Source organism: Larimichthys crocea, chromosome XVII (assembly GCF_000972845.2).
Source record: "Larimichthys crocea isolate SSNF chromosome XVII, L_crocea_2.0, whole genome shotgun sequence".
Taxonomy (NCBI): Eukaryota; Metazoa; Chordata; class Actinopteri; family Sciaenidae; genus Larimichthys; species Larimichthys crocea.
In genome coordinates, this window is record NC_040027.1 from 13,138,457 (window position 1) to 13,156,137 (window position 17,681).

The following is a 17,681-nucleotide window of genomic DNA, read 5'->3' on the forward strand; positions in this document are numbered from 1 at the left end:
CTCTCAGTACATCAGCATGTGTGGTTCCCATGTTTGCTAGTTGTTGTTACAACAATATGAGGCCTTTCTTCTTGCATTCTAAATTACGTAAGACCTGAGAAGCCCAAGAATAACATAAAATAAACTTCTCTATTATTAATTTTATTATGATCAGTTATGTACAGTCATTAAAAGCAACTATATGAGTATAGTTTTAACTTATGACCACAACACATATGTGTTTTGGACTGCTCACAATAGGCCACTTTAAAATCTGCAGTTTTATCTTGAAAAAAGACAGACTGGACTCTTTCACATGAAGCAGATATCATTTTTTTCCCCATGGCAGGCAAAGTCATGACCCGACCTACTCGGCCTCTGATTGGTTAGTTCTCATTGCTTTTGCTGGAACATCAGTGTAAGCTAACATTTTACTGTGGTCAGTCCAAGGCACATCTGTGTCATAACCATGCTGTTTATTCAACATCTTGATATGCCGCACCTGTCGGGTGAAAATGGTTATCTTGGCAAAGGTGAAGTGCTCACGGACACAGGCTTTAAATTTGTGAACACAGTTTGAGTGCACAGAAGAAGTCTTAGAGCAAAACAAAAGTCTCATTATCCCTGAAACATTTAGAAACGTTTAACTGAACTTCCTTCATCTTTAATTTAGTCATATGTTCTTTTACTTTATATTTCTATCACAGCATGGCACACTGGGAAAATATCTGCACAGTCATATCACATGTATGAGGCTGTTTCACGTGTTTACAGTTTAGTGTCGTGGCTGACCGACTGACGCATCTGCAGGACGGGACGTTTTTCCCAGTCACAGTGGACACTGATTACAAAGTTAGACTGACCTGAGGAGATATAAGAGAGCTGAACTGAACTGAGAGAGCATGTGTGTGCATTAACAGACGGACAGCATGATGCAGACACTGGCTCTCCTGCTGCTTCAGGCAGCATATGGTGAGTAACACGGCTGAGCACAGAGGTCCTCACACAGCTGTCACATATTAAGATTAAGCGCTGAATTAATTACAATTAAAGGATCTTTTATTGCGTGTCTGTAGTTTTTGGATGTGGCACACCGGCTGTCAAACCTGACACCAACAGAGTGGTGAATGGAGAGGATGCTCGTCCTCATAGCTGGCCATGGCAGGTACCGTAACCACCAGTCTGGTAGTCTGACCAAAACTGAGACCAAGACCAGAACATATCAAGACCAAGACTATGAAGGGTCCAAGATCAATAAGAGACAATATATAGCCTACTTAGCTAATGTTGTGTGCAGTATTGACAGACTGCTGTGTGTTTTCTTTGAACGTTGCTTTGCAGATGAACTTTTTGTGGTTTAGGAAGTCAAAAGTTATGACAGGATATTGTCAGACAACCGCCAACCAGATAGCCATCACTGACTTTCATTAAATGCATGTGAAGGGATGCAGTGAGAGGTGAGAGGCTTTAATCACAATAATAATGTAAAAAACAATAAACTTAATCATAAAATCTTGCGTTCTCTTTGTCTGAGACCGAGACAAGGCCGAGTAAAAACTTGGTCAATTTAGATCAAGACCTTTGAAAGCGGTCTTGAGTCTTGAGACCAATCTCGAATGGTACAACACCACAATGTAACGACAGTGTTTTTAATTGACTTGTTAAAGTACCCATACACGACCGTACAGGACAGTAACAACTGTCTTCTTTCTCAGATCTCCCTGCAGGTGAAGCACGGCAGCCGTTTCCATCACACTTGTGGAGGGACTCTGGTCGGACCTCGCTGGGTGCTGACCGCTGGACACTGCATCTGGTGACTAATAATAAGACAAGATAGCCACTGTGTGATTCAAAGGATAACGAGTGAGAAGCAACGCTGACGCTGTGAAGTGTAAAAATATACTGAATGAGGGAAATACCACAGAGAAGTGCAACATGAAATGCTGAACTTTCTTTGTGTCTTACAGGCCCGGTGATGTGTACCGTGTGGTCTTGGGAGAGCACAGCATGAGTGTGCAGGAGGGCACCGAGCAGATCAGAGACGTTCTGCGCATCGTTGTCCACCCTAAATGGGACATTGACTTTGTGGCTGATGGGTGAGAAACAAAAACCTTGATCCATCCTAAATAATCATAAATGTTCACCTGCTCACTAGGTTTTTCTCACAGAAACGATCTCGCCCTGCTGAAACTGGATAAGAGCCCGATTATGAGCGACAGTGTCGGCGTGGCTTGTCTTCCAGAGGCCGGAGAGATCCCCGCCCATGGGACACCATGTTACATCTCCGGCTGGGGCAACCTTTACAGTAATGTCACCGTGTCCTCTTCTGTCATCCTGCTTTTGCGCAGATCGCTGCAGGGTTTCATTTGTGGAGAACATTAAAGGCTGATTTAGGCTCAGACAGGCGGAAATGTTGGCTAGAAGCAAGTTTTAACTTTAAATGTGAGCAATGGCAGTAACATCTGCACAATCTGCACAGTCATGCTGGGCAGTCATTTGAAATTCAGTAGTTACTTTACAGGTACTAATCCCCTTAACTCTTTCACTGTCTTTTACTCTGTTTGATGGACAGACCCAGTTTGTGCCTCTTGTGTATTCGCATACTTTTAGGTCACAAAGGTAACCATAAGTTTGTCTAAAATCTCGTAAGGTTTTTTTTAAAAGCACAACGATTTCAGAAGACTCAAACATTTTCAACCTGTTTCCCAAGTTGCACGGCTTCTTATCCAAGTAGTCGACAGGCTGCCATCTTTGCTTTGATTCAGAAACAGTGGAACAACTTCGGAAATGTATTTTTAAATGACCCACTGGGTTCTTCAAACGTCACCAAGTTAATTATCTTTTAAAGGTACAGTAGGTAACATTAACATGAACACATGTTAAAAGCATAGACTGTATAAAACATGGACATGGTATCCATGACGTCACCTGTCGGTTTCTGAAGAGCCGTTTTAAAGCTCAGAGTTTGTTGGCTTATGCTGCCACTGTGTTGCCGACTCCAAAACCAAAAATGGGCAGATACGTCAATCATCGATGGAGCCGAGGGGGGCTGAATGAAACCTGGGTGCTCAAACAAACCATCGGTAACAGCACAGTTATCAGTATAGTTGTGATAAACGGCGAAATTAGCTATAGAGACCAAAACAGTTTTTTGAACCAGGCTGAAAACATGTTTATTTCTGCTGTGAAGTTTGACATTTTAACATTGAGACTTATGGAAATTGACTTGCTTTGGAACCAACATTAAGTGGCAGATTGAAGAACTGCAGTTTTTGGGACTTGATAGTCACAAAGTCACTCGTTGGGAGGTTGCACAAGGCTTCAAAACAATGCACAGGCAATGGAGCAGGACTGTATGTAATTACTTTTGCGGCAGAGTAATTAGTAACTACTTTTAAAATGAGTATAATAGGTGCTTAAGCTTTTCATGGTATATCATATATGATGTTTTCAGCCCTGCCCTCTCCTCTCAGCTCATGGCCCTATGCCTGATAAGCTGCAGCAGGCCTTGCTGCCTGTGGTGGAGCACAGCGTGTGCAGTCGCAGCGACTGGTGGGGCATCAACGTGAAAAGCACCATGATCTGCGCAGGAGGAGACATCGTATCTGGATGCAATGTATGTGAGGCAACAACAACAAACAGAAACCTGCCATGAATAAGGTCGGCTGCTTCATACTGTGTCTCTGTTTCTAACACAGGGCGACTCTGGAGGTCCTCTGAACTGTTTGGGTCAGGACGGTAGGTGGTACGTTCAGGGTGTAACCAGCTTCGTTTCCTCCCGTGTCTGCAATGAAGTGAAGAAGCCCACCGTCTTCACCCGCACGTCAGCCTTCACAGATTGGCTCAGTGAAGTAAGTTCATCTTTTTGATCACACAGAAGTGTCACTGCTGAATAAAATATTTCATGTATTAATAAGTCATGTCTTCGTCCTCAGGTCATGTTGAAATACTGAGGATCTGCTGGACGCCAGTTGATCAACTGGAAAATAATGAGGTCCCAAGTTACAGTCTTTATTTCACATCAGGGTCAGACGCAGAACATCTGCCATCGCTGAAAAACATGAAAATGTAAAATGATACAATGTACAATAAACTTTTGCGTGTGTTTTATCAGTATGTGTGGTCGTTGAGTGTTGGACATGCCTTTGCCGTGCATCAAATGTGTGTTAAAACAATCAACTCATCACAAAGTGCAGCAGACACCAGATTCAAACAAAGAAAAGTGTAGAAAGATTCACCATCTCTGTAAAAATGCACAGTCGCACTTTCATATTTTATCCCCTCCCCGTTGTGTGATAAGAAGAATGAGGAATGGCTGTCCATCAGCGTGCATGGAGGACTTATGAATCAGTATTTCCTATCAATCATCACCAAGGTCGGCCAAGTGTCGGCGCTGGTGAACGTACTGCCTGATGCACCCAGGTGGGAGCTGAGCTGGAGAGCAGCACTTCACATGAGATAAACTGCAGCAATAGTTTACCTTGATGCACGACCTCAGCAGTCTGCTGCATCAGATTTTTTTTTTAAAAGAACATTTTGAACCACTTTTGACGAATATACGTCCAGTCTGTGACAACACAAGCCGCTATTTTTAGTATGATATATGATAAATGCGATAATACACAATTTACATCAAGTTACAACAAGTTCACAACTTTGTTTCAGGCTACATTTACATTCAGGGTGATAGAATATCACAATGTACTCATCAATACTTAAAGGTGCCACATATAAGACTTATGACGCCAAAGTGCCACGTCCACTTGAGGCTGGCTACAGAATGATGTGCCCATGTTCAAATGTCCAACTTCACAGCAGAAATAAACATGTTTACAGCCTGGTACAAAAAACAGTTTTGGTCTCTATAGCTAATTTCCTCGTTCATGACAACTGTACTGAGGGTGAATTTATATATAACACACTTGTTCAAATTATATTAAAGTTTATAGTTATGCAGAATTAACAGCTGTTGCAGATGGCTGATTTGAGCAACCAAGCGTCATTCGGTGACTGATCTTGCGAGTGCAGCTGCCTCCCAAGTACCTCAAAATGTACTAAGTAGATGTACTTAGACACTTTCCACATCTGGCTTTATATTACATATTTACTACTTTACTATACTTTTCTATTTCTATCCAAAAACAGTGTTGTTGTCCAGGGAGTGCTGACAGACACTGAAGGACGACCTGACTCAGATTCACAAAGCGGAAGTGCAGCTAAACTTTAATCACACCTCCAGCCCAGACAAAGTCATGAATTGATTTATGAAATTAAATTAATTTGACTTCATTAACATGCAGCAGCTCCGAGACATTAATGTTTAAATGTTGTGAGCTGTGTGAAACGCACTCATGAGTGAAGCTCTGCATTGAACCGTCACATGAACACAAACCTTCTGACATTTATCTGTCCCCATCTGCTGGTACGAGTGTGAACCTGCTCAGTGCTGACAGCATCACAGCAGCTCCATCCAGTGGACAGAAATGAAGATGGAGAGACCAGACTGCAGCGATGGCTGCTGTAAAAGACAACTCTGACCCCAAACATATAACACACAACTTAATAAATATATATTAGTTTTAAATAGGGACATCATCCCCACTTTAAATACTATTTTACACAGTGTTACAGTCCCTAACATCTTAAACATTGTCTTCCAACTGTCCAGCCGTTGAATTGTCTAACAGGCAGCAGAAAGAGCTGCAGTGAGCGCTTGAGGGTGTTTTTATTGCCCTGGGATTTGCCCCCAGGCCACATCCTGTGTCTTCTTGTTCAAGGTTGTTGGGATCATATGGAGTCTGCGCTCTGCCATAACATCAAGCAAGGTCAACAACACAAGAGCCAACTAATATTACCTACTAGTCCAACAGCAACAAGCCCAGCTCGGCATCTCTCTTTCAGCCTTCTGCTGTCTTTTCAACTCTGCCATGATGTCCGCAGAGGCTGTTGATCCCAGTCAGTTCTGGCACGACACACCGGCCTGAAATCCTCCTCTTCCTTTTGGTCCAAAGCTCCAGTGCAAACACCCACACTGCCTCAGTGCTCTGAGCATGCATGCCAATGGAGCTAACTAGCTAACAGCAGCTACAGTTCACAGCAGTTTACTTCACTGTCCATCGGGAAACTCTGTAAATCACAGAGTCTTAGTGCCGTACAGCATTAAGCACTTGACACAACCCGACCAGAAACATTACATTAGTGCAAGAACAGGCGTACAGAGCACAGAGTGGGAATGACAGGGACACAATCTGAGTCAGTGTAGCATGAAAATGATTTAAAATCCGTTATTTTAAGGTTACGTAATGTTGCTTTAATATTAATACTATCTAGACTCTCACACAGAACATCATCTAAAGGTAGCACAGCTCTTTGTAGCTGTCATATCCTGTAGTCTATGATTTTAAGTAGGATTACAGCAGCGACTTATGTGGCATTTCTATTCGATTTTGTTATTAGATTCCAGTGTGTAAGCTGTAGTTGCATCAAGTGGTGTAATCGCTGCATTGCAAGCTCCTCGCATCACTCTCGCCTACCTTGTGTGTAACCATTCAAAGGGCCCTGTCTACAGTAGGGTCTGTATTTAGTTTGTCTGTTCTGAGCTACTGTAGAAACATGGCCTGCTCAAACTGAAGATATAAAAGGAGAATTTAAGTAACAAAAACAAAAAATATTCTTATTTTCAGGTGATTATACATGCATGAAAACATAGTTATGAATATTAAATTCCATGGCTGCCTTATTCTAAAAATAACGTTCAGTTAAAGTCAGTATATAAGTATTTAAAATAAAGATTAATCTAACTTTACAATAATATAAATCATCTGCAGTGTGCATATATTAATTTTCTGGAGTCCGTCTGCAGTATTAAACATTATTCGGTAACTCTAAGTTGGTAAAATGTTCAGATTGTTAATGATTATTTCTTTACTGGTTCAGATTGACTCAGGATGGTCACAAGACCCCGACTCACACTCAGCAATACCTTTGTGCTTCAGCGCACAATAAACCACAGCATGTGGGACAGACTGTACATCGCAGAGCGAACATTGCTCCGGGTGCAATTTTCTGTATTTGAGAAATAGATTTTAATATAACGTATCATAGCTTACGGTATCTGAAATTACATTTTGGCCATGTGGAGGCAGCAGGGTCACACTCAGCACAACAGGAACGTTACATTTCAGAAGACAGAGACACATTTTTGGCAGCATGCAGAGTCAATATGTTGCTTTCTTTGTGCAAAAATTAACCACACGTTTGTGTAAGATGTTCTTGTTATTACAACATAATCAGAAGGGGCTTTCCATGCAGCTTAAAGTCAAGATGGATGATATGATATCTTGATATATATTTTTATTCTAACAGGCAAATTAAAATAAAAAAAATTAAAAAAGGCACTAAAACCTGCAGAAGGACAAAAACTTTTGACTGTGTATCTTTGATACTGCAGCTGCTCAAACCAGTTTGGACGAGTTATAACTGCTGAGTTTTTATGGTTTTATGGATTACAGCTTACTCACAGTATAGTACTATACGCTGGCCCCGAGCAGTAACAAGAGGGCAAACAGTTTGACCCTCTGTGGACTGTGCCAACATGGCAGATGGGTGGCATCAACCCCGTGACCTCGTAGGCAATCACTGACTCTGATACCATAACATATCTCCTGAGGAAAACAAATCATTTAAGATGAATTACAGTGGGCAGAGGACTGTAAAATAAACTCATGTGTACGGGGAAGAGTTAGATTTTGAAGCAGGTTTTGTGTATCGGTTAAATGATAAAATTATGTGAGTGTTTTTTCTATAAAATATATATTTTTTAAAGTCACACTGGGGTTTCCAATGGAAAAAAAACACTGCATAATCACAGGCATAAGTATTTTGATTAGTGTGTGGGTGGAGAGACAGCGAAAGCAGCGTTCCAAAGGTTAAAGGTAAGCCTCTGCTGATCTTTCCATCATATGTGGGTCTCCTGAAGTCACATGGGCAAAGAGCCATTGCATCAAACCTAATGGGTTAGTCAATAAATAACTCGGCGAACTGTAAAAATAAATCCACTTTAACGCGCATCTTTATACTCGCACCGCCTCTCTGTGGGACTGCGCTCGAGCTCATGCACAGATCATGTCATGTTACTGTGAATACTGTGGAGGAGTCAAGGTCAGAGCAAGAAACACTGTTGGACCCAATCAAATTCATATCATACATAATATCGCTGCACAGAAGCTGAGCCTCTGGGCGTGGACACTTTAATCAATAATCGATTATGTGCTAATAAATAGCAGATAGTGATTGCTGACTTCTGAACGCAGTCATGGAACTTTTTAACAGTAGCAGTCAGCATTATATATTATACATCATACATTATATATTATATTATATAGTACCTACAAGAAACACATCAAAGTTTGTGGTATTTTTAAAAAGATATTTAAGATTTTTATGTGTTTAAATACAGAGTATAAAAATCTAATAAAATAAATAAAAAAGTATATGGATGTATAAATATATAAAACATATTTCTGCATAATATTAACACACATTTTCTTCAGGCACTCTTTAATGTGTTGCTACTTCATCTAAAAATGAAGTCAAACTATTTGGAAAGTTTGAAATGTTTTTGAGTTTTGTTTTTTGTTGATCAAATGTGCCAAAAAAAAAAAAAATACATAATAACATAAGTAATTAGAAAATCATCCATCCATCTATTTTCTTCTACTTATCCGGCGTCGGGTTGCGGTGGCAGAAGGTTTAGGAGGACGCCCCAGGCCCCAGCAACATATTCCAGCTCCTCCTGGAGGATCCGAGGTGTTCCCAGGCCAGATGGGCTATGTAGTCCCTCCAGCGGGTTCTGGGTGTCCTCTCAGTTGGACCTGGAACACCTCCAAAGGAAGACGGTCAGGAGACATCCTGATCCTAAACACAATAATAAAATCTGAAAAATCCAAATCATGAGTTGAATTTTTTAATTTGTCAAATGTTTGCTGCTTTTTCATGCAGAAGTTTGTAGGTAATAAAGTAAAATTTCTTCAATTATTTGGGATTTTTGGGAAAGTGTGTGTTACATTTTAAGGCTCTCATATGATCATACAATTATGTAATGAGTATTTTGAAGTATCATGTAGTCGGGGTGCCTTTGCCCAGTGTTTAATCGACCTTTTGCCCTTTGATGGATGTCATTCCCGTCTGTCGCCTGTCATTCTTCAGGCCCAAAAATATCTTAATAATAAAAATTAAAAAAGTATCATTTACTGAATCTGCAGACAGATTGTGTATGGTTTTCATTTTCTGGAGTTTAAATGTTTCATTCGTAGGTGCAGTTATTTTGCTGAACACTTATCTGACCTAAGCTGCCTTTATATTACAGCCTGCATGTGCAGCCAAGTAGCACGGTTTAATGATTGTTGGTTATCTGAGCTGCTGTTTTGAAGTGAGATGATATACAGGGTATGTTCAGATCAAGTTTACCAGCCCTTAAGGCCAAATAATTGTATTTGAAAGATAACTGGGGTGATTTGTATGTTTAGGTCTTAAAGTGATGAAAGGAGGCAGAAGCAGAACATCACAGGCTTTTTCAGACATGCAGTTAAGGGCCTAAAAATCCTTTCAGAATATCCAGAGGGATCAAAAATCTGAGGAGCATATCACACATAAAACTAACTCTGGTGGCCAAAGTAGATTAAACGCATCATGTGGGACTTTTAAGGCTGCGTTTGGACTTCATTTTCAGAGACTGAAGTCATTTTTTAGAAAAGAAAAACACACACTCTCTGAAGTGTGTGAGTGCGTCTTACTGAAACTCACACATTTACCATAAAATCAACCCCTGCTCTGAGGTCTCGCGTGGCCAATTAAATCTAATCAAATCAAATAAGTACCATTAACATCGCATCAATCATCATAAATCATTTTAAGGCTGACGAACTCGGTGAACTCCTTTTTATAAGTACATCATTAAACCTGTAGTGATTCTTTTATTGCAGTTTGGGAGTGACTGAAACATCATTCCAGCTTAATCATTTACTCCTATACACACCATTTGTTTTAGATGTAATATGCTATGTTGTTACAGCCATATCTCTCGCCATATCTCTCGCTATAAACTGAGATTAATAAGCAATAAACGCGTGCACATACAGGCGCACAGGCGCAGGCGTGCGCTTTCAAAGGAGCTGTAAACGTGTCTATGCATGTGTGTGTGTGTGAGTGTGAGTGTGTGCATATGCATATACACATGGCCGGGCCTGTGTGAAGTGCACATGGGTAATAATTACATTTGCACTACAATGCACCACATGGACCTGCTGTTTGCCCAGTGTGACATAACAAATAAGTCCATAAATATATGAACAAAGTTGTAGCGTGCATGGAAACTATCTAAGACCAACAGAGGGTCGATGTGATGCAGTAAAAGAGCCCATTAATGTACTCATACGTTTGATTTAAAGTGTTTTTAGAGTTCTAAAGAGTTCAAACTACCCAGAAAATGCAGCAGAATGAGTAAATAAAAGTTGCACAACCAGAAAGTTGTGCAACTTATAATTATGCCCTGCCAGCTGAGTAAAATTCCCAGAAAATGCAACAGAGTTTTCTCGTCACCCCCCCAGCTGAGTAAAATTCTCAAAAAATGCAGCTCAGTGTTGCATTTACGAACACTAGGGGGCAGCTTTTGTGATTTAATGCACTGCCTGTGGCTCAGCCTGCATACAGGTGCAAACACATAAAATAGATTTTTATATCTATATATAGAGATATATATATATAGAGAGAGATTTTTATATACATATATATTAATTTTCTGCTCTAACTCTGATAAACTCCGCTGACATGACACTGGATAAGAAGAATTTCCTGCATCGACTCTCAGCATATCATCTGTTTTATCACAGTTTGCCCCACATACGAGATGCACCTTACCAGTAAAGCTGTACCGTGCACAGGTGTGCGCGACCTTTGAACCGAGAGCAGGTTGTGTGTAAGAGTGTGTGTGTACGTATGTGCGCGTGCGCCCGCGGCGCTATAAAAGCATCTCTCAGCCTCGAGGTGAGCAACAGGTAACCCAGGTGAAGCCTCCTCCACGCGACTCAGAGCGCTCCGCTGCAGGTGCGTATACAGCCATCACTCTCTTTCTTCCACCTGAGGAAGAAAGAGAGAGGCCACACGGGCTCATGGGAAATTATTATTATAATCGAGGATTTATTGTTTCGGTCTTGTCTCAATTTGATGTTTGAGGATCCAGGAAGAGTGAATGATGCGGTATTTTTAGTCAAATAATCAGACGGCTATTACAGTAATTACTTTGTTTTTGTGTGTGCGCCTTTTTAAAGTGGTTTATTTTAATTTCATCACGGCAGTTTTGGAGATTTGGCTCGACTTAATCAGCCATACAGGTGGTGATCATTTATTCGTGTTATGATAGAAAAATTGCATTGAAAAAGTGCTTTTATTTTGAAAGGCTGCATCAGTTTAAAAGTAGTAAATCTGCTTCTAAGTCCTTCTGTGTTTGTTAAAGTTGTATAAAGTGTGTGTTTATATGATACAATACAACACTGTGTGTATAATTATCTGTAGATAAAGCACTGATCTGAGTTGTTTTGTGTCCTTACTGTAGCTTTTCAGATAGCCATGGCTCCAAGACCAGAAGCAGGGTCCGATTCCACCCCTTCCCTGGGTTTGTGACTTTCTTCCTTTGTCTTGGATACTTTAAACCTCTTGAGACTCAGTGTTTTCTATTCGTTAACATTCCCTCCGGTCTGTCCCTCCATTAGACGACAACACCTCAACTAAAGATGTGGCTGTCCTGCCTGCTTACTCTACCGTGGACCTGGTGAAAGAGGATCCAAATGATGATCCCTGGGATCTCCCAGAGCTCAAAAACACCGGGGTCAAGTGGTCAGGTGAGGAGGCAGCTTGCTGTTCATCCTGCTGCACTGCACAGAGTGGATACACAAAAACTGGATTCTGATTCCTTATTTTGTTTTTCTTTCCAGAGCTGGACACAAAAGGGAAGATTAAGAGAGTGTTGACTGCGATTTTGAAGAGCGTTCTGCTGCTCGGACTTCTCTACCTGTTTATTTGCTCGCTGGATGTTCTCAGCTCTGCTTTCCAGCTAGTCGGAGGTAAAATGAGTTCACAGAATTACATTTAATATCTTTGGCCTTTATCACCAGCCATAACTGCACATTTACTTTATTGACTTGATAAAGCCAGGTCTTATGTAATGCGTATAGAGCGTTGTGTTTTTGACCTGAGGGTGTTTGTGTGCAGGCAAAGTTGCCGGTGACATCTTCCAGGACAATGTTGTGTTGGCCAACCCTGTGGCTGGGCTAGTGATCGGGGTGTTAGTCACAGTGCTGGTGCAGAGCTCCAGCACCTCCTCCTCTATTGTGGTCAGCATGGTGTCCTCTGGATGTAAGCACACACACACACACACACACACACACCAGAACATGGAAGATGCATTTACTATACATTTAAGTAACGTTACTCATATTTTTCAGTGCTGGACGTCCAGTCTGCTGTGCCGATCATCATGGGTGCCAACATTGGAACATCTGTCACCAACACTATCGTGGCTATGATGCAGGCAGGAGATCGAAATGAGTTTCGCAGGTAAATCAGAGCGTCATCAAGCATTTTGTGACACATAAAGGGCTAAAACTCCACGAGGTAGGTGTTCATGACTGTGTGCCTTCACTTCCAGAGCGTTTGCCGGTGCTACAGTCCACGACTTCTTCAACTGGCTGTCTGTGCTCATCCTTCTGCCCCTGGAAGTAGCCACAGGTGTCCTGTACAAACTCACCAACCTCGTGATCGAATCCTTCAACATCCAATCCGGAGAGAACGCCCCCGACCTGCTCAACGTCATCACGGACCCTCTCACAGACTCCATCATCCAGGTAGGAGGATTTGAAATCATCAAAAAAATATATGCAACAATAACATACAAGAGTTTATTTATTTGATGAGTGTTAAAATCTGTGTTGTTTCAGCTGGACAAATCTGTTATCACCGCCATTGCCACCGGTGACCCAGCAGCCAAAAACATGAGTCTGATCAAAAAATGGTGCAAGAAAGAGACCAACACGGTAAGAAAGCAACAAGAGCTGCATCACATGCATTAATTATTAGTTTGCCACATGCTGAACATAACAAAGTTACAGTAAAAACATATGATAAAGCTGTGGTTACCTCTGCTTTTTTCTGTTAATGACTGATATTGTCCTTCTATTGTGACCGCAGTCATTCAGTCATTAGATCATACTTTGAAGGTGTGTTATTTTATAAAAGGTGGAATGTCACGTATGATAATTTAAAGATTAACTTCATTCACTCGCATGATAAGCTTGTTTTTGTCTTCGATCTTTTCTCACAGACTTTCTGGAATGCGACCGTGGACATCTGCCCTGCCGGCGGGCTCTGCTGGGAAGAAGGAAACCAGACCTGGACACAGATGAACTCCACTGAGACCATCTACCTGCAGAAATGTAAGCGTGTCTACATCAGGGAATGCCTACTGTCTTGCAGAGAGAAAAAAAAGAACATTTACAAAGCAATTAGGATTACCTGATCCGCTGGAGCTCAGTGAAACATTAGATACAACAACCTCCTTCATTCAGACCCTCTGATGTACGGACAATGACTACCTTTGAGCCTTTATAGTGACTCAGCTCATACCCTCGTACTCTTGACCCGTCTACCTACTCAATGGGTCTATTCATGCTGTCTTACCAAAGCTCAGGATTCTTTAAAGTATTCTGCCTCCAATTAAAGTAAATACTTTTGTGCCTAAAGCACAAATGTTTCAGTTTAATTAGAACAAAAACCGGTCTTGAGGAAAATGTTTTTAAATCACAAGGAAAGACCGTCCACCCCCTCCCTGATTAAAAAATGCTGTTTTATCAGCTCCTTTTATCAAAGAAGCTCCAAAGTCAGTCATCCACATCAGGCTATTATTAGCTGTCACATAATGCATCGAGCAGACCTTTCAATGCCAATTTATCTGTGTCTGTCCATTGCAGGCAAACACCTCTTCGCCAATGTTAATTTGCCAGACCTGGCGGTCGGCCTCATTCTCCTCGCTCTGTCTTTGCTCGTCCTCTGCACCTGCCTCATCCTCATCGTCAAGCTGCTCAACTCTATGCTGCAGGGACAGGTGGCGGTGGTCATCAAGAAGGTGCTCAACACAGGTAAACAAAAAAAGAAAGTTCTAATTTATCAGTGAATATGCTCGCTGCAGCCTGTTTGATAGTCAGCACATCTGCCTCGATGGTGTTGCTTGATGAGCGACACAGGTACAGCCTCCCTGTTGCTTCTGGCTCACCTCCAGGTTCATCCGTCCTGTTGTGTGAAGGGAAAAGCTCAGGCACAAACATTTCTTTGATAAAACTCCCTGCTCATAATGTGTGCAGTCACACTGTGCCTACTTCATCAGGTTTATTGCTCACCTCCAGCCTTTCTGTTTGACTACAGACTTCCCCTTCCCCTTCACTTGGGTTACCGGCTACATTGCAATTTTCGTGGGAGCTGGAATGACCTTCATTGTACAGAGCAGCTCCGTCTTCACCTCTGCTATAACTCCTCTCGTTGGTAAGTCATCATTCATATAAAGATCGGGCTGTATTTTCTTAAAATGTTTGATTTAATGACACCATGATTTACATCCTGTCAATCTTCTTTCACCAGGTATCGGTGTCATTAGCCTTGAGAGAGCCTACCCTTTGACACTGGGCTCAAATATTGGTACAACAACCACTGCTATTCTCGCTGCTATGGCTAGTCCTGGAGAAACACTAGCCAACTCCTTGCAGGTAAGAAGCAATAAAAAGTTGCTCTTGTGAGCCTGTTTTCAGCCACCATGCTCGCAGCCTGGCTCTATTGGCGCGATATTGGTCTGTGGGTCAGTCTACCACTTTAGTAGAAATGGAAATATCTTGTTCTGTTGTAACTACCGGTCATGGTCCCAAGAGAATTAAATGATCTGCCTATGTTTTTCCAGCACCACCAACAGGTTGACATTTTTTTTGGGGTTTAAATAAAATATTGCAAACGTTGTTTGATGGATTGTCATGAAAGTCAGAACAGATATTCGTGGTCCCCTCAGGATAACTCTTTGTAGGGTACATTCACCAGATATTTAGTTGGTACCAGACAAGAGAATGATCTGAATTTTAAACAAATACATGGAAATAATTCAGTAGAAAACCTCAAACCTTGCTACAAAATATATACAGAACATATGACAAATGTTCTTCTATCTAGCATCTACCATTAGGTCCAATTTTAGTTGGAATACTTTGCTTTATAACCAAATACTTGCATGATGATGAGGCTGTTGACTCTTGGTCTTGATTGATATTTTCTATGAGATCTAACACTGACAGTCTGAATGTCCTCTGTGTTTTCCTCTAGATTGCACTTTGTCATTTCTTCTTCAACATCATGGGTATCCTGCTGTGGTATCCAATCCCCTTCATGCGGGTGCCCATCAGGTTGGCCAGAGGGCTTGGAAACCATACGGCCAAGTACCGCTGGTTTGCCGCCCTCTACCTCATCCTGTGCTTCCTGGTTATGCCCGTGACTGTGTTCGGCCTGTCGCTGGCCGGCTGGCAGGTCCTGGTTGGCGTCGGCGTGCCCATCGTTGTGTTGATTATCTTTGTGATCATTGTCAATGTGATGCAGTCTCGCTGCCCTCGCTACCTGCCCAAGTTGCTCCGCACCTGGGAGTTTTTGCCCAAGCCTCTGCACTCGATGGCGCCGTGGGACACTGCGGTGACCTCCATGTTCGGTTTCTGTGGCAACCACTGCTGCTGCTGCTGCAAGAGGTGCAAGTGCTGCAACAAAGAAGACGAGGAAAAGGTGAGCAGGGGCAGCAAGAAGAGTCTGGAGATGTACGACAATCCCGCCATGACAAGAGATGAAGATACAAAGGAGGCCGTTAAAGCAACACAGCTTTAATATTATTAAGTTCAGTTTATATCTATAACTAATACTCAATGCAATAACGTATTTGGAACACACTTGTAATTTGGTCATCTCTCAGGTTGTGGTATGTTCATGATTAAGCACTCCCGTCTGTCAACATAATGTTGGAGAGTATGAACAGAAGTGTTGGACATATTATTACAAACCTGCCATTTCTGTGATGTTTATTCTATGATGTTTTCAGTTTATTGTTCAGACTCACTATCAGCTATGACATAACTATGGGTTGTTCCGAATTTATTTTTATATTTTTATGATATATGTTAAGAGGCCTTTGGTTTTATTTTCAACTTTAAATTTCACATGTTTAATGTAGCATTTAAAATATTTGTTATCCTTCAGTATTTAAGACTATAATATTTGTAAATAAAAAGAAATTACTATTTTTAAAGTGCAATACTGTCAGGTTCTTTTTTTCGTCCGTTTCCATCACTTCTATGCAGATAACACAATATTCATATGTTCGACCAGAAGTTGTTTCTAGGCACTGATGTGTCATTTTAATCATTTAATTTGATCAGATGAGATACTGTCGGCCATGCATGTGTGTTTCAGATGATAGATCAGAATGTTTCCTGCAATGTGTTAAAGAAAATGGCTTCGTGTCACAAAATAGTTTCACTCTTTCATATCTGATTTGCCTTTGAACGGAAATGTTGTGACTTCAGGCCAAAGCACAAGGCAAAGTCTACTGCAGAATTAGGGCAGTGTTATACTGGCAGGTCCATTTATTCTGCATTTTTTCAATTTGTGTTTAGAAAAATGTTTTTTTTAATAATAAATAAAATCTAATAGATAATTAGATATTAAAAAGACTTTTAATCTTTAGTTTGATCAAATGTACGGTATGTACAGTTTGTGTTTTTGTCAGACACAATGTAAAGAAGAAAAAGTTGCCAGAACTTAAAATTATAAGTTACACTTACAAATTAAATTAAATTAAAGTTTTGCTTTTAAGTTTGTTCAACTTTCTCTTAACGCCTCTCTATCTTTGTTGTAACTTAATCCAAATTTCACACTGTTTAACTGCTATAGTGCTGAAATAATGTGATAATTTTGTCAGTTCACCATACTTTGTATGAAAATAGTTTTTAGTTATCGGAATATTTATGAAATTCGTGTCAAGTGTAACCCAGTTTTTTCTTTTTTCATCAGATTTTTGTACTATTTCTACATCTACATCAGAAAACAATTTCCCTACGGGGATTAATAAAGTACTTCCGATTCTGGTTCTACTTTCCCGACACACATCAGATAGTTTCACAACTCTAAAGTCAAAGATGGAGATTAGCAAGGCAATGCAAGGACGGAAATTTAATACAATGATAAACAATGATAAAATACTATACTGAATCGTGACAGTAAATATAAATATTGAGCAAGTAATCCTTGGTATAAGAGCTACAAGGTTGGTGGTATTTAGTTTTAGTTGTTCAGTGGGAGTTCCAGTTTCATAATACTTCTTTTACAAAAGCTGTCAGCATGTTGCAACAAAATGGTTCAGGAATGTTCACAAAGATATCAGCAGCGTAAGAACAGCTGACTGTTTGACTTCAGCCAACGACCACAGATAAACTCTTCTGGAGAAACTACGTTTCCCAGCACACTATCTACACACTTGTTGGGAATGTTGGGAATGCAATAAAAACCACTAAGGAATCTGTATGTGGAGCACGTTTAAGCTGTTTGAAGTCCGTGCAGCTCACATAATTTTTATT

The 17,681-nt window shown here is 40.9% G+C and overlaps 2 protein-coding genes across 2 annotated transcripts; both read left to right on the plus strand.

Moving 5' to 3' along the window:
- The first annotated feature begins 841 nt into the window (after nt 1-841).
- On the plus strand, nt 842-4,095 carry LOC104919063 (chymotrypsin-like elastase family member 3B). The gene is made up of 8 exons (XM_010730979.3): nt 842-951; nt 1,056-1,144; nt 1,695-1,792; nt 1,947-2,075; nt 2,148-2,284; nt 3,453-3,595; nt 3,678-3,830; nt 3,915-4,095. Exons 1-8 carry the CDS (start codon nt 909-911, stop codon nt 3,930-3,932), a joined length of 810 nt encoding a protein of 269 aa, XP_010729281.3. The 5' UTR covers nt 842-908; the 3' UTR covers nt 3,933-4,095.
- Nucleotides 4,096-10,653: 6,558 nt separating this feature from the next.
- On the plus strand, nt 10,654-16,360 carry slc34a2b (solute carrier family 34 member 2b). Its single transcript, XM_010730978.3, has 13 exons — nt 10,654-11,082; nt 11,591-11,650; nt 11,748-11,876; nt 11,970-12,098; nt 12,247-12,390; nt 12,480-12,591; nt 12,683-12,878; nt 12,972-13,067; nt 13,355-13,466; nt 14,001-14,168; nt 14,452-14,568; nt 14,665-14,789; nt 15,391-16,360. Exons 2-13 carry the CDS (start codon nt 11,605-11,607, stop codon nt 15,934-15,936), a joined length of 1,920 nt encoding a protein of 639 aa, XP_010729280.2. The 5' UTR covers nt 10,654-11,082; nt 11,591-11,604; the 3' UTR covers nt 15,937-16,360.
- The last annotated feature ends 1,321 nt before the right edge of the window (nt 16,361-17,681 follow it).